General features: G+C 46.4%; 1 protein-coding gene across 1 annotated transcript in view; it reads left to right on the top strand.

Annotated features, from left to right (window-relative positions):
- Positions 1–26102, top strand: part of LOC125631701 (disintegrin and metalloproteinase domain-containing protein 20-like) — a 174285-nt gene that overhangs the window by 82573 nt on the left and 65610 nt on the right. Inside the window, exons 10-11 of the mRNA XM_048838772.2 lie at positions 7568–7649; positions 18733–18890. Of these exons, the coding sequence (XP_048694729.2) occupies positions 7568–7649; positions 18733–18890 (240 nt within the window). The remainder of the gene's footprint in view (positions 1–7567; positions 7650–18732; positions 18891–26102) is intronic.

Raw genomic sequence — 26102 nt, 5'->3', positions numbered from 1 at the left:
AAACTGTATACCTACCTGCAGATAACCTGAGTAGGCATTTCTCTGTGGGCGACGAGTGAGAGGTTCACGACTCTGCCCTGAGAAAAATATTCACTCAGTGGGGTACACCTGTTCCCAAATGAACAGAATACTTCTCTGTTTTGCTCCAAAGGAGCTATGGGTCACAGCTGCCAGGGCAACACTCTCCTGTTGTCATGGAAAAACAATCTGAGATATGCCTTTCCTCCCATTCCCCTGGTACCATACGTCCTGAGAAAGATCCATCATGACAGGGCTAGAGTCATTTTCCTAGCACCCAGTTGGTCCAGGCAATTTTGATTCCCAGAGCTCTTCAAAATATAAGCCCGTCACCAATCAGGATCCACTCCTTTTCAGACCTCCTAACTCAGGAGGGCGGAAGAATCAGACACCCTAATCCGGATTTGCTCTGTCTCATGACCTGGTGTTTGGATGGGCATTGGAAATAGAATACTCCTCTTCTTCACCTTTTCAGGCTATTCATACCTAAAATAGGAATGATTCAAGTAGGACCTGCTACCTAGCTAAATGGAGATGTTTCTCTGCATGGGTGTAGCATAATCATCCTTCTCCAGACACTGCAAGTATTCTGGTCATTTTGGATTATCTCTGGTCTCTAAAAGCTTAGGCTTTTCCATTAGCTCGCTATGTGTCCATCTCACAGCAATTAGTGCCTTTCTCTCTCCAGCAGACAGACATTTTGTTTTCACTCATCCAAGTACCATTCCTCCAGGGGTCAAACCTTCACCACAATGGGACCTCAGTCTTGTCCTGTGAACACTCAGCAGACCACTATTTGAAGCCCTGGTGACGTGTTCCATATCCTATCTGTCCACAAAAGTTGCATTTTTAGTAGTTATCACTGTGGCCAGGAGAGTAAGTGAGTTGGGAGGCCTCATGGCAGACCCCTCTTTTATGGATTTTCACAGGGAAAACCTCTCCCATCACCTCTAGTCTAAGTTCCTCCCCAAGATTATTTGTGAATTCCATGTCAACCAAAGTATCCTTTGACCTGTCTTTTCTCTGAAGCCCCTTGATTCTGTCGAAGAGAAAAGACTTCTTTCTCTCAATGTCAGACGTGTCTTGGTTAGTATGGAGTCAGGGCATACTCCACAAGAGCACAAAACTGCCTCTACAGCATCCCTGCAGGAAGTTCCAATACTAGACATAAGCAGGGCAGCCACCTGGAGCTCCATCCACATGTTTGCTAGATATGAAATGCTGGGTGAGGCCACTGCTGCAGGTGGGACAGTGGGAACTGAAGGACTGCAAGCATCTTGGCTGCTGGCTTCCTTGCACTCCCCTCCAGTTTGAGCATTGCTAGTCCATCATCCACATGTGGAATACACTTAGGGACCAGCACTTGAAGAAGAAAGTGAGGTTACTCATCTGTAACTGGAGGTTCTTCAAGATGTGTGGTCCCTATATGAATTCTATTACCTGCCCTCCGTACCCTCTGTTTTGGATTCTGTTGGGTTCGCAGTAAGAAGAGGAACTGGAGAGGCATCAGCCTGTGCTGCTTCTTATGCCCTTGGTTGGGAGCACTAGGCGGTCTTCTATGCATGTATAGGCCAACAGACACTGCTTGTTAGAATTTCCAGGCTTGGGCGCATGGTGTGCATGCAATACTCTGTGTGTGGCATACTGATAAAGACTACACATCTTGAAGAACTTCCAGTTTACAAGTAAGAAAATTGAGATTATTTATTTTTAAAAAAATTTCTAGTTAGTTTTGTTGTCTAGTTATAACCAACCACCTGAAAGGAATTTTATAAGTGCTGTAAGTTATAGATTCAGAATTGGAGTTGCTGCATGGGTGAGAAACTAGGAGAAGGTCCAAAAGTTTTCATATTTCTGATTAGACAAGTTGTTGTTTATTAACAAGGATGCTTGGGCATCATGATCCAGAAGTTAGGAGTCTGTGTTTGAAGACAGAGAAAATAAATTAAGCTGATGAAATTTTGGATTTAATTTCCTCGATTGTTTTTACTTGCTCTTTCTTAGCGCCCTTCATTCCAGCTCTCCGAGGCCCATATTCAACTAACCTTTTAGCATGTGGTTAAATCCCATTGAAATCATTGGGACTTTGCTAAATTGGAACCTGAAAGTGCAGACAGCAATAGTAGGAGTATTCAGAGCCCACCAACAGCCCTATCATCTCAAGATCAGGTACCAGAATTCTTGAAGGCAATTTCTAGAATTAAATCACTTGTCAGATATCCTGCAGCAAAGTGAAATCAGCAGCTGGAAACAAATAGATACTTTATAACGTCATATAAAAGTTCACAACCTGGGTGTATCTATATACTTTTACCAAATACTGTAAAATAAACTTCAACTCATTGCGTGATGATGGGCCTTTCTAAGCTGCCATGTTTATATAAATACTTTCATTGCAACTTTTTCTGTACTACCATAAACCAGTTAACCAGTAGTGAAGATAATTTGGGCCAAAGCATCAGATGATATAGATTGGTATAGCTCCATTAAAGCCAATTTACACCAGGTGAGGATCTGGCCCTATGTATGTGAGAATGGGACAACTACATTCTTACATGTATATTTGTCCTCACATAACATAAGTGACTTATTGAGAGCAAGAAGACAACTTTCACGTGGTGCTTCTGTTAAGTGTTGGGGTTTTTTTGCGTTTTGTGCAAATTCACTATCATACAAATCCACTGGAGTTCGCATTACCAACCTCCTACTGAAAGTAGCAATGTTTAGATTTCCTTAACTTGCACTTTTCAGAACTAAAAAAGAACAATTGGACCAGTCCTCCAAATATACCAACTTAATGTAGAAGGGATTTCCAGGAAAAAAGTGGATTACCTCTCGAGGACTCTCAAAGACCATCATATTGACATTGTGGCCCTTCAAGAAACACATATGAAAGAAGACGACAAAGCTGCCAGACATAAAAATCTATGGCTATACCAAAATCACTGCTGTCAACCATCCAAAATATGGGCTAGGAGTGTACACATGGAATGGATTAGAGGATGTAGAAGTTTTGGAAGAATCATCGACTAGCAGAAGAGAGATCAGCATGGTTAGAGTCCGGGACATCATTATAGTAAACATATACAAGCCACGTAACATAATGTGGCCTGATCTCATCTTCTCTTCCCTTCCTCATCCGGCCATCTACATAGGCAATTTTAACAGCCATCACAAAGACTGAGGATACTGTTCAAATAACATAGCCAGAGAACAGAGCACAGAATGGGCCTCCCTCAAAGACCTCCACCTGCTCTATGATCCGAAGCAATCCATATCTTTTCTGTCTGCAAGTTAGATAATGGATCACAACCCTGAACTGTGTTTTGTGACCCATAATAGCACAGGCGTCCCACTGGCCACAAGAACCATCTTGAGTCACTTCCTGCATAGCCAACATCACCCAGTTATCCTCCAGTTGGTGCCAAAGCTGTGTTGGAATTTCCATAAGGCTGACTGGCCCACCTACACTTCAGAAACAGAACATTGGATCCCACGGCTCGAACTGATACCTAAAATCTATGGCCATTTTACAAACATCCTAAAATTGACCACAAAGAAGTACATCCCATGCGGCCACCACAAGGCTTTCACCCCCTGCTGGACAAAATCTGAGTCTCTACTGAGGAAACAGGAAAGGAGCATGTGACGGAAGCTGCCCCTCACTGGCTGGCAAAGGGTTAATAGCAGCCCTTGGAGCGTCTGCGCAGAACCCAGCCAATCAGAGGAAGGCTTAGAAGCAGCCAATCAGAGCTAGGCTGGGCCCTATAACAAGGGCTGCAGGGCAGAGAGGAGCTCTGACTGGCTACATGTAGAGAGAAGTACTTGGGGCAGAGCAGTGCTGGGCAGGGTCAGGAGAGCAAGTGGAGCTCCGGCCTGGCTGACTCGCAGACTGTGGCCTTGATACAGAGACCGAGTAAGTGCTGGGGCTACAGGGAAGTGGCCCAGGGAAAGCAGGTAGCAGCAGAGGTGAAGGAGAGGCAGTGAGTGGCTACCAGATGGGGGCCCAGAGTACTGGGCAGGCCTGTCCCCCCCACTTTGCCCCACTGGCCGCCGAGTGAAGTGGCAAGCCAAAGGACTCCAGTTTGCCCCTGAGCAAGGGGCTGGACTAGGGTCTGCAGTTCACCACTGCAGCGAGAGGCCAGGCGAAGGACTGCTGGTTCCCACTAAGCGGGGAGACAACAGAGTTGGAGCACATGGTCAGGGAGTGACGTGGGTCCCCACAGACAGTGGAGACAGTGGAGAAGCAGTGACAGAGAGTGAGACAGCACAAGAGGAGGGCACTCTGCTGATGGACAGAGCTAATTCCCAGAGCAACCAGCAGGAGGTGCCAGGGTGGTGAGCATAACCTATTACAGCAGCAACCCAGATAAAGCCACTGCGCTGCTTCAGTCCTTGAATTTGGTGCTCCTGGAAATGTGGGAAGAGATTGTTGAATCTTGATTTCACCCATTTGAGCTACAAGGCATGGGCTCTTTTGTGGCAACTTGGAGGATCCCATCCAGTAATGCTACACCTGGCAAAGGTAACTGAAAATGCTGTCACCTCTCATCTTCTTTCTAACAGCAAGATGCCAACAGTGCTGGGGCTAGATTACACGCCAGGAGGTCCAGCGGCAATTCCACAGAAACCTTCACCAATGCCCGGAGGAATCTCCACTCTCCTCTGCATACTCTGTTGCAGAGATCAACGTTGTGCTATCAGAAACCAAAAGCTGGAAAGCTAATGAGATTGATGGCATTCCTCCAGAGTTTCTCAAGAACATGGGGAGACATTGATGGGAATGGCTGGCAGCGCTTTTTATTGCTGTGCATAGAACCAGAGAAGTGCCAACAAGCTGGCAACAGCGTTTGCCTACTGAAGCCTGGGAAACTCCCAGAGGATGGAGCCAGCTACCACCTCATCTCTCTCCTTTCAACCATCAGCAAGCTCATGGAATGGGTGCTGCTCCGCCATCAGTCTGCCATTCTCGAAGACATCCTCCCAGTGGAGCAGGCAGGATTTTGCCTGAAGAGGAACCACCGTGACCAAGTGGCATCACTTACCAGCCACATTGACAGGATTCCAACATAAATTGAAGATGGGGATTGCCCTTGTTGATTTGTACTTGGTATACGACACCATCTTGAGACAGGGCCTCCTCCTCAAGATCCCCCATGTAATTCACTGCTAGCAAACAATCCATCTCTTGGTGGCAATAACTAGGGACTGTCGCTTTGAGGTACACCTTAATGGCCACATCAGCAGACGAAGAGCTCTTAACGCAGGCATCCTTCAGGGCTCCATCATGGCCCCAATACTTTTTAATCTATGTGCCATGGATATACCAACCAGAGAGTTGAGGAAATGTGTACATGTGGATGACATTGTCCTACCTGCTTAGCACACAAGCCTCCATGCCATCAGCTGCACCCTAATCCAAGATCTTAGCACAATGGCTAATTATTTCCAACCCTGGAAACTTAGGCCTAACCCGAAAAAAAACATGATGATTACTTTCCATCTGAACAATAAAATGGCTAATACCAAACTTGATGTGCAGTTCTGAGGTGAGATTGTCAGCCATGAGGCTAACCCAAAGTATCTCAGCATTACACTGGACCAGAGTTTGACCTTCCAACAAGATTTTGAGAACACCCACGTTAAGGTCAGGTCTCATGTCACCCTTATCAGGAAAATGGCCAGAACATCCTGGGGCTCCAATCTATAGATCCTGTGAACTGCAACAATTGCCTTTGTATATTCTGCTGCTGAATAGTGTGCACCAGTATGGTCTCACAGCATTCACACTAAACTCCTTAATACCCAATTCAGTAATGCCATGTGCATAGTGTTAGGGATGCTCAAATCAACTCCAGTTGATTGGCTCCCATTCATATCACATATCCAGCCTCCACAGATTAGAAGAGCTGCCCAGACATCTCGCTTTCTCAACCATGTCAATGCAAACAGGATCCCTTTGCACGATGATCTGCACAACCCACCAAAGACAAGATTAAAATCTCTCAACCCTCTATGGAACTGCTTCAAGTCCCTGTCATAAATATAAAGGGAAGGGTAAACCCCTTTAAAATCCCTCCTGGCCAGGGAAAAGCTCCTCTCACCTGTAAAGGGTTAGGAAGCTAAAGGTAACCTCACTGGCACCTGACCAAAATGACCAATGAGGAGACAAGATACTTTCAAAAGCTGGGAGGAGGGAGAGAAACAAAGGGTCTGTGTGTCTGTCTATATGTTGTTTCTGCCGGGGATAGACCAGGAATGGAGTCTTAGAACTTTTAGTAAGTAATCTAGCTAGGTACGTGTTAGATTATGATTTCTTTAAATGGCTGAGAAAAGAACTGTGCTGAATAGAATAACTATTTCTGTCTGTGTATCTTTTTTGTAACTTAAGGTTTTGCCTAGAGGGGTTCTCTATGTTTTAAATCTAATTACCCTGTAAGGTATCTACCATCCTGATTTTACAAGGGGAATTTCTTTATTTCTGTTTACTTCTATTTCTATTAAAAATCTTCTTGTAAGAAAACTGAATGCTTTTTCATTGTTCTCAGATCCAAGGGTTTGGGTCTGTGGTCACCTATGCAAATTGGTGAGGCTTTTTATCCAACATTTCCCTGGAAAGGGGGGGTGCAAGTGTTGAGAGGATTGTTCATTGTTTTTAAGATCCAAGGGTTTGGGTCTGTAGTCACCTAGGCAAATTGGTGAGGCTTTTTACCAAACCTTGTCCAGAAAGTGGGGTGCAAGGTTTTGGGAAGTATTTTGGGGGGAAAGAAGTTTCCAAACAGCTCTTCCCCAGTAACCAGTATCTGTTTGGTGGTGGTAGCGGCCAATCCAAGGACAAAGGGTGGAATATTTTGTACCTTGGGGAAGTTTTACCTAAGCTGGTAAAGATAAGCTTAGGAGGTTTTTCATGCAGGTCCCCACATCTGTACCCTAGAGTTCAGAGTGGGGGAGGAACCTTGACAGTCCCTTACACTTAACTTCAACACTGAGGCTCAATGGAGAGCCACGTGGAGTGTTTCGATGGCTCAAAACAAACAGCTCATTGTCGACCCCGCCAAGGAACCACTGGGTTTTGACTAATGTTGGAAAACCTGGTGCAGATTGAATCACATCAGGACATCTCATGGGAGATGTGGACAAACCCTCTAAATGTAAAATAAGACAAACACCGGTATGCAACATCGTGCTGGCTATCAAACGTAGATATAGATTTGTAATTGTTGCTACCAAGCCATATGGAAGAAGAAGAAGTGACTTATCTTTTAATACAGTCACTGATCTCAGCAGAAGACACTTCAGCAAAGATGTTTCCAGTTGGTTCTGATGGGGCAGACTTTAGCTTGTAAGTAATTCTGGATAGGTGGACATTCATGTTATGAGAAGACGTATTTACAAGTAAGAGCATAATGTTTTCTTATAGATCTAAATACGGATCTTATATTTCACTCTTTTATTTATACTGAATTTATTTACAGCTATAAAGAACAGTTTAATATCAAATGCAATTCTGTATTTACTGTATTTACATTTACTTTATTTTGTATTTTAGGGGTGGAAAATATCCAGGGATTGATGGGTATTCATATGGAGACTATCTGTGCACTAGTACTCCCTCAGTAGCTACTGTCAAAGTATGTGAAATATAGTCTACAGTATGTACACTTCAAAAATTGATATTTTAATTAATATAAATATTTTCTCCAGTAACATTACCCTAATTATTGATTGTTTCATAGCATTTAAGTCTAGAACTATTAGATCATCTAGACTGACATCCTGTATATCACAGGGTATTAAATTTCGCCCAGTTATCCCTAGATAAAGCCCAATGACTTTAGTCAGACCAAAGCCTTTCAGTCCTTAGATGACTAAACTGTTGTGTGCCACAGCAGAGAACAGAAGAGACCAAGGTGCCACCAGGGCTCCTGCAATGGCAGGGAATTGACTAGGTGAGCTATGCCTAGATGATTCCAGCATGTGATCCATGTCCCATACTGCAGAAGAAGGAGGGAAAACCCCAACGTCCCAGCCAAACAGATCTGGGGGAAATCCCTTCTTTAAAATCTGGTGATCAGTTGAGCCCTGAGGATATGAACAAGGCATACCAGCCAGTCATCTAAGAAGGAGGACTCCCTGCACCTCCTCAAAGTCCTAGTCCACCCATCCACTGTCTCATCTCCAGCTGTGGGTAATTGAATACACTCTGATGAGTCAGAGGAAGGTGGGGAAAAAACCCCAGAGTACATTTGATAAATTGTGCATTTTGGGGGCAGGGGAAATCCTTCCTGACCCCTGCAAACACCTGAAATCCTGAAGCATTCAATTTGATTATATTCCTTGTACTAATGCAGAGCTGCAAGTATTATGAGCATGTTGAGGGCAATGCAAAGCTTTCTGTTCTCCATGGCTCATGAAGAGAGGTAATGAACAGGGGATTCATAGATTCCCAGAAGTCACTCAGGAGGGACCACTATGACTGTCCAGCCAACCACCCACACACAAAGGCCATAGAATTTCTCCCAGAATCTTGATTAAAGCATATCTTTTAGAAAGATACCTAATCGCTATGAATTTGCATCTTATTTCAAGGTTCAATTTGTCTAAATTTAACTTCCAGCCATTGGATCTTGTTATTGCTTTGTCAGCAAGACTGAAACTCCCCCCTCTTTATCAGATATCTGGTCCATGTGTAAAAAGCTATACACAGCAATCAAGTTGCCTCTCAACCAGCTCTTTAATAAGATGAATAAATTGAGCTCCTTAAGCCTGTGTCATAAAACTTGTTCTTCTTTAAATGCTTGCTCATATTCATTCCTCCACGTTAGGTGTATGCGTGCCATCTGCACAATCACTGGAGATTTTTTCCTCAGTGGTATCCATCAGGCTGGCTCTAATGCCCTTTGGCACTGAGCACTCATGTGCCGATAGGGACCCAGTTGGTTCTGCATCCTCTCAGTTCCTTCTTACCTCCTATGACGGTTGCTGGAACAGCTCCTCTTGCTTACTGGTTTCGCTATCCCGGTTCTTTATTTTCTCAGTCTGGACTGTTGTAGATTAATTTTATATATAGTTAGTGAACACTTCTTGCTCTGTTAGCAGATTTTTGTCTGCTCCCAGTACTGGGGCATGCCTCGGTCCCCGGGTGTCAAGCTCTGTGCCTCCTATAGCAAGCCCATGCTTGTGAGTGACCCACACTCCATTTGTCTGAAGTGCCTGGGAGACTCATATCAGGGACCGCTACCAGATCTGTCAGGACTTCAAGCTCTGTATGAAGAAGGACATGGAGGCCAGGTTGAAGTTCCTCCTGATGGAGGCGGCACTCCATCCCTATCAGAGCTGAGCCAGTCTGACTTGGCACCCAGTATCTCAGCATCGGTGCGGAGTGCTCCTTCTGACATGAGAGAATCTCTGCACTGTTCTTTGCTGGTACCAAAGAAAAAACGTAAGAAGCAGCTGGCAGAGAAGGGACATTCTCAGACTCTGGAGAAATCCAAGCATGTAGAGTGCCATGGAGTATGACCTGAGTCTGGCAAGTCCTCTGCCCCCCACTCTGAGGGCGGCACCATCAACTCCACCTCATAGGCAAGTTCCACTGAGTCCAGTCCTGGACCGTCCTGTGATGGGTTGGATCACAGAAACCCCCTTGGGGCTTCCAACTGATGTGCCACGGCTACTTCTGCCCCTGCTTTCCCTGCCAGCTTGGGACTCCAGAGCCCTGTTTTGTTGAGCCAGACATGCCAGTCTGCTCCAACACAGACCCAGAGTCTGAACCACGTGCCCCAAATCTGCAGACTTAACTGAAAGCAGCTTAAAAAATGTTCCTATCTTTAACACTCGGATGCCCAACTCCCAAAGGGGTCCAAACCCCAAAGAAATCCATTTTACCATATATAATGCTTATACCGGGTAAACTCATAAATTGTTCACCCTCTATAACACTGATAGAGAGAGATGCACCGTTGTTCCCCCCCTCCCCACCAGATATTAATACATACTCTGGGTTAATTAATAAGTAAAAAGTGATTTTATTAGATACAGAAAGCAGGATTTAAGTGGTTCCAAGTAGTAACAGACAGAACAAAGCGAATTACCAAGCAAAATAAAATAGAACATGCAAATCTATGTCTAAGAAAACTGAATACAGATAAAAACCTCACCCAGTAAGCTTCCTTTTACAGACTAGTCTCCTTCTATTGTGGGTCCAACAATCACTCACACCCCCTGTAGTTACTGTCCTTTGTTCCAGTTTCTTTCAGGTACCCTTGGGGGTGGAGAGGCTATCTCTTGAGCAAGCTGAAGACAAAATGGAGGGGTCTCCCCAGGGTTTACATAGACTTTCTCTGGTGGGTAGACACCCCCTCACTCCCCCTGTGTAGAATCCCAGCTACAATATGGAGTTTTGGAGTCACATGGGCAAGTCACATATCCATGCATGACTCAGAACTTACATGTAGCAGCCATGGGTCACATGCTATCTTGAACGTTCTCAGGTAAACTTCTTATTTGGATTGGAGCATTCCAAGATCCATTGTTCCTTAAGTGCTTCTTGTCTGGGCACTTAATTTGCACAATCCTTTCTCAAGAAGCTGACCAAATGCTTTACAAAGGCTACTTAAAAATCAAGCCAGTACACAGCCAATGTTCATAACTTTGAATACAAAAATGATACATGCATACAAATAGGATTAATAGATTCAGCAGGTCATAACCTTTACAGAGATATGTTACATGGTATATGTAGCATAAAACATATTCCAGTTATGTCATATATACATTCATGAGCATATTCCCATAAAGCCTTATGGGGTGCACCGTCACACATCCCTTGGCACCGGAGGAGCAATGCGACACCAGCAAGATTGTGGTACCATCTATTCTGGAGGCATTTGTTGTAGCCAGGGACCTGCTGGCACTTTTGGTACCACCATTGCCAGTGGTACAAGAGTTGGTGGTGTTGGTATCAAGCAGCAGAAAGGAGCCTGTGGCCCTGGGCTCCCATTCGGTACAGCCACCTCAGTACCATCTAGGCGAAAACTGTCCTTGCTTGTGTCAACCCAGGTATTCCCACCTCAGCACCATTCCCCAGCACCGATTGATACCTCCCTTCCATGTTCCCCATCATACTTGGAGGTAGAATTGTTTTCCCACTCAAGGAACTGCTGTCAGTTCCCCGCTGGGCAGCCCGACCAGTTGATGGACCTGGGCGCAGGGGTGTTGCTGAGTACTTGGCACAATGAGCACTGGCTTATGCAGATACAACAGCCATTTTGGAACCTCTGGGGTTTTCCCCCTATGCAAGGGCCCTCTTTCAGACACTCTTACTCTGTAGTCTCGGAAGGAAGAATGCCCCCATCCTACAACCAGCACGTGACCCGGACTCCAGTACCAAGCCTTAGGACCTAGATTTCTGGGACCCAGTCAGTGCAGAAAAAGAGGAGCAGGACCCCCTTCCAATATAGGCCTCTTCTTTCTCTTCCCTGGATAAGGCAGTGTCTGGGATGCCTGTATCCTCCCCTCATGACGACTTTGCAGCTGACCAGGAGCTGAAAGTGGAGGTAGTCAAAGAATCCTCCCATAGCCTGGTTGATATTTTGTCCACTCCGGGCCCATTGAAAGTGACCTTCCCTCTCAATGAGGCCATTATGGTACCAGTTAAAGCCTTGTGGCAAACCATGTCCTCCCTACCTCCCACTGCAAAAAGTGCTGAAAAGAAGTACTTTCTTCCCACCCAAGTCTATGAGTACTTGTACTCTCAGCCCCCTCCAGGATTCCTGGTGGTCTTGGCAGCCAATGAGAAGGACAGACAGGGACAGCAAGGAGTGACTCCCAAAGCAAAGGACATAAAGAGACTAGACCTGTTTGCAAGAAAGGTTTATTCTACAGGAGGTCTACAGCTCCACAGCTCCAACCAGCAGGCGTTGCTGGGGAGATACAGGTTTAATGTTTGGAAGTTGATGATGAGATTGAAAGACTGTCTTCCCTACAAGTCCAGATAGGAGTTCTCTGATTTGGTGGAGGAAGGGAAGTCTGTGGCCAGTGCCTCCCCACAGGCCACTGTTTTTGGAGGCTGGATCCCTGGCTTCTGCAGTGCTCATGCATATTGTGACAGGGTCAGCCCAGATGGCTACAGAAGAGTGATAGAAGGCAGATATATTAGTCCCAGATTAAGTAGATCCCTTTTCCCTAGGTAAGGTAACGGGCAGTTCCAAAACAAGCACGAACTTGCTGGAACCATTTAAGGCAGGCAGGCTAATCAGGACACCTGGAGCCAATTAAGAAGAAGCTGCTAGAATCAGTTAGGACAGGTTTCAGAGTAACAGCCATGTTAGTCTGTATTCGCAAAAAGAAAAGGAGTACTTGTGGCACCTCAGAGACTAACCAATTTATTTGAGCATAAGCTTTCGTGAGCTACAGCTCACTTCATCATCACTTCATAGGACAGGCTGGCTAATCAGGGCACCTGGGTTTTAAAAGGACCTCACTTCAGTTAGGGAGAGACACGTAAGGAGCTGGAGTGAGAGGACGTGCTGCTGGATGGCTGAGGAGTACAAGCATTATCAGACACCAGGAGGAAGGTCCTGTGGTGAGGATAAAGAAGGTGTTGGGAGGAGACCATGGGGGAGTAGCCCAGGGAGTTGTAGCTGTCACACAGCTGTTCCAGGAGGCACTCTAGACAGCTGCATTCCACAGGGCCCTGGGCTGGAACCCAGAGTAGAGGGCAGGCCCAGGTTCCCCCCAAACCTCCCAACTCCTGGTCAGACACAGGAGGAGTTGACCTGGACTGTGGGTTCCACCAGAGTGGAAGGTCTCTGGGCTGTTCCCCGACCTACATGGTGGATCAGCAGAGACTGCGGGGGTTGTTCTTTTTTTCCCCATGCTGGCCAGTGATGAGGTTATCTGAGTGAACGGCAGATTTGAGCCACGAAAGTAGCCAAACTGAGGGCTGCCGCGAATCTCTGAGGTGAGCAAATCCGCCAATAAGCGAAGGACCCACCAAGGTAGAGGAGGAACTTTATCACAATATATATTCTGGGCTCCAGGCTTTGGATCTGGAGGTCTAACAGTCCATCCTGAACCTTCCATTTGAATGCACTTTGCTCTTCTCCAAACAAATGGATGTGAAGTTTTACAGCCTGAAAGTTTCTAGAGCCACCCTCAAGTCCCTAGGTCTATATGCCCCAGTGCCTTCGAGGACACATTACAGGCCTCAACAACCAGTCCACTTTTCAGCTCTGCTACCATGCCAGGACCTGTTTAAGACGCGAAACAGGGGTTATAAATGCAGACATTTGCCCCTGTCCACTTCAGCCTCACTGCTGGGCCATCACAGATACTTGGGAGGCCCCAAGCAGAACTTTTGATGTGGCACCTGAGGACGTTATACCAGTTCCTGTACCATATCTGTCCACCTTTTTGTTTTCAAACCGTCTCTCCCGCTTCAGCCTAGTGTAGTCCCTCATCACCTCGGACCACTGGGTACTGAGTATGGTGGAAGAAGGTTGCACTCTTTAGTTTATTTCCACCCCTCCCTAACACCCCCCTTCCCCACCCCTCTTCAGGAACCCTTCTCATAAGCAGTTTGAGCCCAGGAGGTGCAACCCCTTTTCTGGATAGGGACCGTGGAGGACGTACCTCAGAGCTTGAGAGGGAACGAATTTTACTGCCATTATTTCCTAATCCCAAAGGCCACAGGGGTCTCAGACCCATCCTAGACCTGCATTTCCTCAGCAGTTATCTCAAGAAATGGAAGTTCTGCATAGTCTCCCTGGCCTCTATTATTCCCTCCCTGAGTCCAGAGAACTGGTACATTGCCCTCAACTTAAAAGCCACCTATTTTCACATCTCCGTATTTCAGGACCACAGAAGATTTGTCAGGTTCATTGTGAACCAAACCCAATACCAGTTCCCTGTCATCCTCTTCGGCCTGTTGGCAGCCCTTCAGGTATTCACGAAATGCATGGCAATAGTGGTGGCCTTCCTCAGAAGGCAAGGGGTGTGAGTCTACCCTTACCTTGACAACTGGCGGATCATGGGCTTATCCGAGGCCCAGATGAGAGCCAGCATCCATCTGGTCCAATCTATGTTCCAAGCACGGGGCCTGCTGACAAATGAGCAGAAGTCAACACTCATCCCCATTCAGGGGACAGAGTTTATAGGTGTGGTGCTTGATTGCACCTGGATCTGAGCCTTCCTCCCAGAGGCTTGCTTCCAGGCAATGTCATCCCTAATATAGCAGGTCAAGGCCCACCCCGTCATGACAGCCCATTTCTGCCTCATACAATTGGGTCATATGGCTGCGTGCACATACATGGTACAATACACAAAACTGCATCTTAGATCTCTTTAAGCATGGCTGGCCTTAGCATACTCACCAAACCATCATGATTTAGATTCAGTGCTTACAATTCCCACCAAGGTTCTCACCTCTCTAGATTGGTGGAGGGACCCCTGGAGGTTGGCTTTGGTATTCCCTTCATCAGTCCCCAACCCTCAGTATCCCCAATCTTGGATACATATAAGCTAGGTTGGGGGACTCACCTTGAGCACCTCAGGACTCAACATCTGTGGTCCCAGGAGATGTTCTCCTTGCATATAAATGTCAGAGAGCTCAGAGCAGTCCATCTAGCATGCCAGGTGTTTTTACTCCATATCGCAGGCAAGGCAGTGAAAGTCCCCAAGAACAACACAGAAGCCATGTTTTACATCGACATGCATGGAGGGGCACACTCTTCCCCCCTGTGAAAAGAGGCTATTCACTTGTGGGAATTCTGAGGGAAGCATTCAATCCACCTTGTAGCTTCTCACCTTCTGGGATCCTGGATCAATGTGGCAGGTCCCCTCAGCAGACCTTACTTCTCTCACCATGAGTGGTTCCTTTGTCCCAATATAGCCATGACCATCTTCTAGTCGTGGGGGACTCCCTTCATAGACCTGTTCTCAACCAAGCAGAACAGGAAGTGTCAGCTGTTTTGCTGTCTGTGTGGGCAGAGCCTGGGCTTGTTCTCAAATGCCTTCATGCTCCCTTGGAAAAGCACCTGTTCTATGCATTTCCTCCCATTTATCTCATGAACAAAGTCTTACTCAAAGTCAAGCAGGGTAGACTATAGGTTATTTTTAAAGCCCCATGCCAGCACTGGTTCACCACGTTATTGCACCTGTCAGTAGCAACCCTGATGATGCTTCCTCCTCTCCCAGACTTGATCTCACAATATCACAGCTGATTGCTCCACCCAAACCTCAAGGCCCTCCACCTGACTGCAGGGAAACTTCGTGGTTAAACCCAGTGGAGGTGGCCTGTTTGGTGCAAGTTCACCAGGTATTGCAAGATAGTAGAAAACCATCTATTGGAGCAAATTATCTTGCCAAGTGAAAGCGTTTCTCCATGTGGTAATTCCAGTGAGGCCTCTCACCTGCTAGGTCACTTCTCCAGTCCATGCTGGAGTATCTGCTTCATCTGAAACAGCAGGGCCTAGACATTTTGTCCATTTAGGAACACCTAGCATCCATTTATACTTTCCACCCTCCAGTGGATGGTATGTCGGGTTTTGCTTCACAAAATGTCCATTCGCTTCCTCAAGGACTCAGAGAGACTGTACCACAGATTTGCGAATCCTTTCCACCGTGGAACCTAAATCTTGTCCTGTCCAGACTCACAGGCCCTCCCTTTGAGTCACTGGCACAATGCCCTTTGTAATACCTCTCCTGGAAGGTTGACTTCCTGGTACCAATTACTTCGGTAAGGAGGGTCTGGTTGATCCAGAGCTCTAATGTCAGAACCCCCATATGCGGTGTTCTTTAAGGACAAGGTGCAAGTTCACCTTTTCCCCATGTTCCTCCTTAAGGTGGATAGTAATCAGACTATCTTCATGTCAGTATTCTTCCTGAAATCACATAGGAATAGGGAGGAGCAGCAGCTCCACATGCAGGATGTTAGAGGTGCCCTGGCCCTCTATATCAAAAGGACCAAATGGTTCTGTAAGTCCACGCAGCCCTTTGTGGCAATAGCAAATGGAATGAAAGGCCTGCCAATTTCGGCCCAAAGAATTTCATCCTGGATCATGTCCTGCATTTACATGTAATATGAGCAGGTGGATGCCCCAACTCCTGCCATCATGACTGCCCACTCAACCAGAGCTCAAGCTTCCTCAGTGGCATTTCTGGATATTTCTAGAGTGGCAGCTTGGTCATCGGTGCATAGTTTTTCATCCCATTATGCCATCACCCAGCAGGCTAGAGATGATGCTGGGTTTGGTAGAGCAGTCTTGCAATCCGCATATCTATCAACTCTGAGCCCACATCCTAAGGTACCACTTGTGAGTCACCTAGTATGGCATGGGAATGAGCAAGCACTCAAGAAAGAAAAAACGGTTATTAATCTTTCTGTAACTGTTGTTCTTCAAGATATTTCACTCATGTCCATTCCACAACGCACTACCCTGCCCCTTGCTCAGAGTTAGCCAGCAAGAAGGAACTGAGAAGGTACAGAGCCGGCCAGGCCCCTCATATATACACATGAGCGCATGATACCAGAAGGCATTAGAGCTGGCCCAACAGATACCCCTGAGGGAAAAATCTCCATCGACTGTGCACGTGGTGGAATGGACATGAGCATCACATCTCGAAGAACAACAGTTGCAGAAAGGTTAGTATCTGTTTTTTTTCCAGCTCCTGGATCATTTTTGTGGCCCCCCACAAAAGTCCACAAAACTCTCTCCAGTGTTTCCACAGCTTTCTTGAAGTGTGGAACCAGAACTGGAGACAATATTCTAGCAGCAGTCTTACCAGTGTTATGTACAGAGGCAAGACCACTTTCCTACTTGTATTTGATATTCCTCTTTTCCTATGTTCAAGGATTGTGTTAGCCCTTTTTGCCAGAGCATGCACTGACCGTTCACATTGAGGCAATTAGCTTTGATGATCCCCAAGTCCTTATAATCACTGCTTTCCAAGATGGTGTCTTCCATCCTGTATGTATAGCATGCATTTTGTTCATCTTTCTCAGATGCGCTATCTTACATTTGCCTGTATTAAAACTCATTTTGTTGGACTACAATCATTTAATCATGTGGTTCAGATCTATTTGTAACAGTAGTCTGTCTCCCTCATTATTTACTTCCCCAACAATATCTCATCTGCAAACTTTATCAGCCAAGGTATTGTATCATCATTGTGATGGGGTGTACAGGCCCTGAGGCCCCCTGCTGGAGACCTTGTGGTCCTGCTACCCCACATCCCAGAAAGGAGCAGGGAAGTTGAAACCTCCAAGTGGCCTAGAGAGGCTGCAGGGAAGCAGCCAACCTGGACCTAGACAGCCCATGTAAAAGGAGCTGCAGTAACAGAGTTAGTCAGTTGCTGCCTGGAGCCAGAGGAGGGAGAACAGTGCTTCTGGCTGGTTAAAGGAACTGCAATACCAGGGACAGAGCAGTTACTGGCAGGGACTGGGGGAGCAAGAAGCAGCACCTGGCTGGCTGCTGGGACTCAAGAAAGACTTCAGCCTGAGCTAAGGGTGAAGGAAAGGTACTGGGAGTCCATGGAGAAGTGGCCCAGGGAAATGCAGCAATTAGTACCGGGACGCAACAGGTGGCTGCTACTTCTAGGGTCCCTGAGTTGGGACCCAGAGTAGCGGGCAGGCCCAGGTCTCCCCCCCCCCCCGAAGAGGGTCAGTAATTATGAAAATGTGATACAACCTGGAAGGGGATCAAATGAACTGAATTGAAAGTGACTCAGCGGGAGACCTATTTTCCCAGTTGATACACCCACAGCTTAGTGGTTTTGTTATAATAGCTTTGTAGGGAACATTGTGCCACTTGATCATTTTTACAAGTAAATATCCAGGCACTCTCCAAAGTGAGGGGAATTTAAACCATATTTTCTGCCTTAGTCCTTAGTCTCACCAGTATGAAGTCAAGAATGCAATTGGTCTGTATCCTGTGCAGTTATTTAGAAATATTAAAAAATGTGGACTCCCTACAACCAAGATATGGAAGCAATAGGTGAAAGTTATTTACCTACTCTTATCTTATCTGAAATTGATATCGGTGATCCATTATGACTAAGTTCTTTCTGCTAATCTTTCAAACATAGGGTCTCCATTTTCCCTCTCCCCCATTACCTACTTTTTACTTTCACATGAATGGTGAAAAATTGGAAGTGGTTTAGATGAGGTATAAGAATGATTCAGTCTGAAAAACCTGCTTTAAGGTGAGAGACTTAAAAAGTTCAACTATTTGTCTTATGAAAGAGAAGAATCTGAAACTGGATGAATTTGGATGGGAGATAAGGCACAGTGAAGTTAATTAACCTTTACAAAAGCTTGCTAAGTGTTATGGTGGATTCTTCATCACATGGAATCTTTAAATCAGGAATTGATGTCCCTATAAAAGAAATGCTTTAGCACAGTCAGAAGTTCTGGATTTGATGTAGGAATTATTGGGTAAAATTCTATGGCTTGGGAACCTTGGCAGAACTAGACATATCACTTGTGAGTGGTTCATTTTTTCCCACCTCTTAAAATGATCTCAGAGGGCAGTGTAAAGAAATTATTCCTTCACCCTGAAAGTTCTCTTGTGGGATTCTGCAGTGTTCTAGATACATGTTTGCAAATGATATTATCCAATGTGTTCATGCAGTGTCACAACACTTAAAATTTGGCTTTTTTATGTTCATATGTAAGTCATAACGCCTTGTCTTGGTATTTTGTCTAACTGTGTACAGGCAAGATCTAGATCAGTGCTTTATGATGCAATCAGTGTTGCACATGAGATGGGCCATTCTCTTGGCTTCCCTCATGATAATACTAAGAGAAATACAGCTAGAGGCTGTGTTTGCAAATGCCCTGGAGGAGGAAAATGCGTGATGTGGTCATATGCCTCGTGAGTAATGCTTGATTTTAAAGTTTATAATACAATAATTATGTCTTTTGATTAGCTCATTGTAAAGAAGTCACCTACATTTTTTCTCCCAGATGGTGGGATGGTTATTTACACTGGGTGGCTCCAGCACAGGCCCCAGTTCCTTCAGTTTTGCAAGGAGGCCCTGCCCTTTGTGGGGTTCCTTGAGTCTTTCTGGATGGTGGAATCAAAAGGAAAATTAAGTACCCCAATGGACTCGAGAGTTTCCCCTTCCCGGGGCCCCTCCTGGGGGGAAAGAAGGTCCACAGTGCTGCCAACAATACAGGACCTGTGTAGTGGGTTTTAAGAAATCTCTTGGGCTGGGCTGCTGAGTCAAGCTTACTCTGTCCAGCTTACCATGGGTGTTTGCTATATTGCCCACAGGTTGGGGATAAGGTGTCCTGGATGAGAGTTCCCCTTGTGACTCCAGGAGTCACTCCAGCAGCCTCCTGCTTAGTGTAATCTTCCTCCTCCCCCTCCAACTGACTGCAGTTTCCTCCATTTCAAAGACCTCCTCCCTACCATATATGATTGACAAGACCAGCAGTGTGGGGCTAGCCCTTCCCCCATGGCATCTCTGGCACCTTCCTCATCAGTGTACACCCTATCACAGTCACTGGAAAATTAGGAGATTGTGGTTTTATCTGTATGAACTGGTTGCCCCTGGTGCACATAAGACAGGATGGTCCTTCATCTACATTGCATATTATATAGGAGGCACAGAATACCAGTTGAAAATGTTCTCATGTTCAGTCACTAACTCTTTTTCCCTTCCTTTTGACATGGATATTAGGCTTCCTGCCTTTGAAGAATCAATTAAATTCAGAAGTCTTTTCTGACTTGTATATGTGATATTTTTCCTTTGGTTTTTTTTGTGTCTCTCTCTCTCTCTCTTGGCTCCTTATTCCACATTTGACCTGATATCAATTGCTTTGTGGATTAGTTTGGAGTTCAGGTTGAAACCAAGAATACTAAGGGATTATGGGCCCTACTCTCCTTTTACTGGCCTGTAGCACTTTGCAGCAGTGGTTCTCCTTCAAGTTATTGCAGATGTATACATTCCATTGTAGGTTTATGTGTGACCAGTGAACAAGAGTTGAAGATTGTTGCAATCATTACCACTCGGATTGCAAATGTGTGCTGTGTCCTTGTACTCATACCTGAAGGGTATAAAGGACAATGCTTCTCCAACTCCCTCTCAGTTCCTTCTCTCTGGTTGTGATGGATTTGGAGCGCCCTGTGTTCCTTCAAGCCCTGGTTCTTTCAGCTCTCTTTCTCATCTATTGTTACTTGCAAATAGTTAAGCAGCAGAGGTGAAAGTAAGCTGGTACGGCGTATCGGCAAGAGCCACTACGCCTTGCGGGACCGGACTGGCTTCTCCAGGCTGGTGCTTTAAAGCACCCCTGGGGCTCCCTGCAGTGGCCAGAGCCCCCGGGCCCTTTAAAGTGCCACCTGAGCCCCGCTGCCAGAGCCCTGGGGTAGTAGCGTCAGGGCTTCTGCAGTGATTTAAAGGACCCGGAGCTCCACTGCGGTAGCAGTGGCCAGATCCCAGGGCCCTTTAAATCACCCCTAAGTCCTGGGGCTCCCAGCTGCCTCTGCAGCTGGTAGCTCTGGGGGTGATGTAAAGGCCCCAGGACTCCCAGCCTCAGCCAGCGCCCTGGGGCCTTTAAATCTTGATTTAAAGGGCCTGCCTCTTCCGGTCGAGGCCACGCCCCCTGTTCAGGACTCCGGAGTACCGGTAAGTCCTTTAAGTTACTTTTACCACTGTTAGACAGTCACTAACGTAAATAGATTAAGTATTCGTTAAATGTTAGTTCTTCTTTGAGTGATTGCACATGTGCATTGCACTCTTGGTGTGTGCATATCCCCGTGCACAGTTGCCAGAAATTTTTTCCCTTGGTGGTACCCATCAGGGTGGCTTGAGTGCCCTCTGTTGCTGTGCAACGGTGTCACGGGTACAAAAGACTCACCCAACCCTCCTCAGTTCCATCTCACCCCCTGTGACAGTCACTGGAACTGCTCTTTTTGCATTTGAAAGTTCTCCCAGTGAACTATGTTCTCTTGTTTTGTAAATAATTAGTGTTAAGGTTATTAGTGTTTAGTTAGTTAGATTTTTTTTTTTACCATCTCAGGATTTCAGTCAACTCCCAGTACCCAGGGATGCCTTGATCACCCAGCTTCAAGCCCTGTGTTTCCTGCAATAAGGCTATGCCCATGAGCGACCTGCACTGAACTTGCTTGAAGTGCCTTGAGGAAGCTTATATCATAGAGTGTTGCCAAATGTGTAGATTTTAAGCCACACATGAAGAAAGATCATGAAGCCAGGCTCAAGTTTGTACTCATGGAAGAGTTCTCGAGATCTCCATCTGAACCAGCTTAGTCAGACTCAGCACCGAGTGCCTCGATGTCAGTAAGGAGTGCATCTCCTGCCATACCTGAGTACTGACACTGCTCGCATTCCCCAGCGACTAAGAGGAGGCATAAGAAGCAGATGGCCGAAAGGGAGAGATCTCTGGCACTGAAGTCTGCTAGGCATGGGGATAAGAGTAGACTGCGGTCCAAGCCCAAGCACTCTTCTGAGACTGCAGAATAATACACTGTTGACTTCAATGCCTAGGCAGTTTTCATCTAGTCCAGAGACAGAAGGAGCTCCTTCCTCATCTGCGGCACCACAATGACACTATCTTAATAGTGAACCGCCAGAGCCATTTGTGGCTGCCCGGAACATCCTGACCCTGTTGGTGCTGGTATTGCCAGCAATACAAGAGTCAACGCTATCGGTGCTGGCAGACATGGGACAATGGGCAGGATCGCTACTACACTTGGTATTGTACCAGCCTCATGTACCCCTGACAGCTCACCCTTCAGTACTGTTGAAGAGGGAACCTGCAATGCTCGCTTCTCTGTGGGCCTCTCCACCTCAAGCACCAGTCGCTGGCATCATCTGAAACTGCACCTCCATGGTGAACAGAAGGAGAGGAGTCGTCTTCTGAATCAGAGGTTCAATCCTATGTTTTCCGTCCTCTGAGCCACTGTCACTGCTCCTCCTCCAGACATTTCCACTCTTCCATGGATCCACTCATAGGAGTACCATTGAGTGGTTGGCCAGGAATTCACTGGGGGCCTACACCTGTCCCGTGGGGTCTTTGGAATCCGTGGGGCTTTCCCCCATTTACAGATTGTATACTCAATTAGCAAATGCTCTTTTGGTGTCCAGGGATGAATTAAGGGCAAGCAATCTTCAATTGCTTCAGCCAAGGCTATAGCCTCAGCCATTTCTTTAAGGTGTCATGCCTGGTTGAGATCAGTGGGCTTTCCTCTGAGACAGGAATGAGAATTGAAGATATTATTTTTGAGGGAGATTGTCTATTTAATGTAAAGACAGATGAGATTCTGGAGAAAATGTGAAATCTATAATGTCACAGCTGGGTCATCGCTACTAGTCAGAGCCAGAGTCCACACTCATGAGACAGGAGTTGAGAGTCAACTGGGTCAGGATACTGGGACATCAGAAGCAGGAGATAAACTTTAAATCAGAACCACAAGTCAGGAACCAGAGTCAGGCTGGGTCAGGATACCAGAGGGTCAAAGTCTGCAGACAAAATGGAGCTCAGAACCACAAATTAGATACCAGGAAATCAAAATGGAGGAGCAGGAGTAGGAAGCACAAGGCACAGAGTCCAGAACAGGAAATAGTGCAATTGTTTGGAGAGCTTGCTGTTCTTCTTCAGGTGTTGAGCCTGTGAATGCTCAACTTCAGGTGTTGGTGTGTCCCAGCACTGTTGTTTGGAGTTTTTTGGTAGCAGTGCTTGGTCAGGACACATGTATGCAGTAGACATCCCCTGGTGCCATTGGAGTCTCATCTAGCATGCTCATCCCGACCCCCTCAGTTCCTTCTCAGCCATCCTTGGCTAAAGACGGAGCTTGGGACAGTGTAACAGCTTCTTCCCCTGTAGATAGAATAAGAGACATAATAGTTAGATAAATTAAATAAGTTAGTTATAGTTCATAGTTAGTTTAGTAGATAGTTAACCTGTTCAAAAAAAGAAAAGTTTTTTCTCCTGTTCCCTGATGCCTTCGGAGCTCTCTGAAACATGCTGGGTTCCCCTGGCTTTAAAAGCTGTAGCTACTGCTGGGAAGCAATGCTGAGTTATGATGGAAACTCTATGTGTAAGATGTCTCAGTGAATCACATATACCCAAAAAGTGTGTTCACTGTAACAACCTGAAGGCGAGGGCCTGGCACATCTGGGACCTCCCCCCTTAAGATGATCCTAATGAAGATATCGCTTCAACCAAGCCCAGAAACGGGCCACCAACAGCCTCTCCGTAAGAGCTCTCAGACAAGGTTGGAACCAACGAAGAGCTCAACTCCATCCTCTAAAGATAAGAGGAAGCTAGCATCGACTTCTCTGCAGAGGGAACCACACAAAAGGAAATGGTACCCTGTAAGTCATTACCATCGGTGCCGACCATGTCTAGAGTCACACTTATGACTGACCTGGCACCTCCAGCACGGGCCTTACTGTGGAGCCCAAAGCAAAGACCACAGAGTTGAGACACAGGCACAGCCATGCCTCCTCCAAGGCACCGCCTACACCGGCACATGAGGTGGACCCAGCGCCGAGCATGCTGCCACCTCCGGCACTGAGAACAACATCAGCACTACTGACATCGGGACCGCCACCACCACTGTCAGCACTGTCGCCTTGTGGGTCCACCAGCACCTACAAAGGCAAGCCACAAGATGACTCCACACTATTCGACCGCACCGAAACCCTCGGCACTGCATTCATCGGCACCGGAGCAATTCCTAAAACAGAGGAATATATCAATATCTTTGGTGCTGCAGTTGCCACTTCTCAGCACCGATGGATCTCCCACCAGAAGCAGCATCATGCAGTTCACTTCTCCCATGGCACCATCGGTACCAAGAGACAGTGAGGATGAGGGCCAGGGTGACAGGATCTTCTCCTCACAACACTCCTCGCCTCCTCACCACAGACCTGTTGGAGGCACGCTGAGGGCCAAAAGCAACCATCATACCTATTGTACGGACAACTACGGATGTGTGTCCCCATTGAGTTTCCCATGCAGTGACCGCCCTGGTCTTCATGAGCTGCCTACAAAGTCCACTATGCCAGAACCTCATTGCCACCCAGAGTCAAACTTAGGTCTCCTCCATTGTCCCTATACAGAGGAGAAGAAATTGGTCCAGAAAATGTCACGAACACACAACTCTTCTTCTTCCCCTGACGAGGCCATCATGCCACCTCCACCTACAATGGCAGATGACTTCAAACAGTTTCAAGAACTCTTTAAGAGAATTGTGCTGAGCCAGGACATACTGTTGGAGGAAGTCCAAGAAAACCAGCATAAGATGCTCAAAATCTTACAACACTCATCTTCCTCAAAAATTGTACAACTAATAAAGCATGCCATTCTGGAACCTGCCAAAACATGTGGCAGACACCAGACACCATCCTACCCACATGCAAACGGGCTGACAGAAAATAATATGTGCCAGCCAAGGGAATGGACTTCCTCTTTTCCCACCCATCACCAAACTCACTAGTGGTTGAGGCGGCAAACCATTGCTCCAAACAACCTCACTTCAAATCCAAACCTCAGGGTAAGGACCACACAAGACTGGACCTCCTCGGAAGGAAGGTAGTGAACTACAGCACCTTCTTGGCAAAGTATGACTACTACAACTATGGGAAGCTTACCAAGTTCATGAATGACCTTCCAGAGGACAGATGAACACATCTAGTCCCTATGGGCCTATGTATCTCTACATGGACCAGTTCATCTTTAATTTGTTCCTGCAAGCCCCACTGCAATTAGTACAGGTGTGCTGCTTCATTCTACTCTGTATCTACTGTGAGGCGGTGGAAGTGTGCTGCACAGGATGCCACTGTGCCTTGCCCCTGCTGGAGTCTCCTCAGAGTGGCCTCATCTGTTCAAACTCAGTGCGGGTCATCAAAGATGGCTGATATTGACTGCAGAAAATCTTCCCAGTTTGAGAGTACCGGGCTATGGCCTTCCATCAGAGGGGACAAAAGAACATAAGAATGGCAATACTGGGTTGACCAAAGGTCCATCTAGCCCAGTATCATGGCCAGGTCATGCGCAGCCAGACCTACTGGTCAGAGACAGAGTCCACGCTCAGGAGACAGGAGTCAAAAGTCAGCTAGGTCAGGATACTGGAAGGTCAGAAGCAGGAGACAAACTTGAAATCAGAACCATGAGTCAGGTCATGTAAGGATACCTGAGGCTCGGAGGTAGGAGTTAAACTAAAGATCAGAACCATAAATCAGATGCCAGGAAATCAAGCTGGGGGAGCAGGAAGCGCAAGGCGCACAGTCCAGAACAGGGAGGGGCCCAGTTGTTCAGATACCTTCCTCTTCTTGCTGCTGGCTTCAGTAAGACCAACAGGCCCATCAGCTGTTTTAGGACTCTGCCAATAGGACCTCAGGGGCAGAGCTTCAAACTGGGACTGGGCTTCATGGACCCTAGGTAAACAGTTGGCAGCAGGCTGTTGGGTGGAGGATGGAGTTCGGCTTAACCCTGTGGGCTCAAATTCAAGACCCATGAGTTATGACATACAGCTAGTTCTTTAGGTGTTTGTTTATAAAAAAAAAAAACAAAAGATCATCATCTGTCCATTGTTTAGGTATCAGAGATGATACCCACCTTCTTCTTCAGCTTCTTCTACATGTGCCAAAGAAGGAATTATTAAATGGCAAAAAAATGTGTTAATGTAGAGATAAGGTTGCCAGGTCTTAACTCCTGCCCTTCCAGAATATTGAGTTCAGCAAAACTCAAAATTCTGAAAACCAGGAAATACAGAGTTAAGGTCATAGCCCACACAAGCTTAACTGTGCTCCTCTGGACCTTGCCATAGCCTCTGAGATTTCTCTGCATTCACTCCAGTGGCATTCATTGTGTTAGGTGTAGCTATATTGAATGGTGGAGAAATAAACTGGAGCAGCTTGGAAGAGTTGTGATTGTGATATATGGAGATTTCATTGTGAGGTGGGTTATGAGATCAGTCTGTGGATTTAAATAGTGTTAGGGAAAAATATAGGTTTGGGTGGTATCCAGCGTGCAGGTGTGAAGAGGATGTAAAACAGTATGAAGTGGTTGTTAAATTTTGCAAGTATAGTATTGGTTGGGGGAACAGGATCAGTAT

Source organism: Caretta caretta, chromosome 1 (assembly GCF_965140235.1).
Source record: "Caretta caretta isolate rCarCar2 chromosome 1, rCarCar1.hap1, whole genome shotgun sequence".
Lineage (NCBI taxonomy): Eukaryota > Metazoa > Chordata > Testudines > Cheloniidae > Caretta > Caretta caretta.
This window is presented reverse-complemented; position numbering and strand designations above follow the sequence as displayed.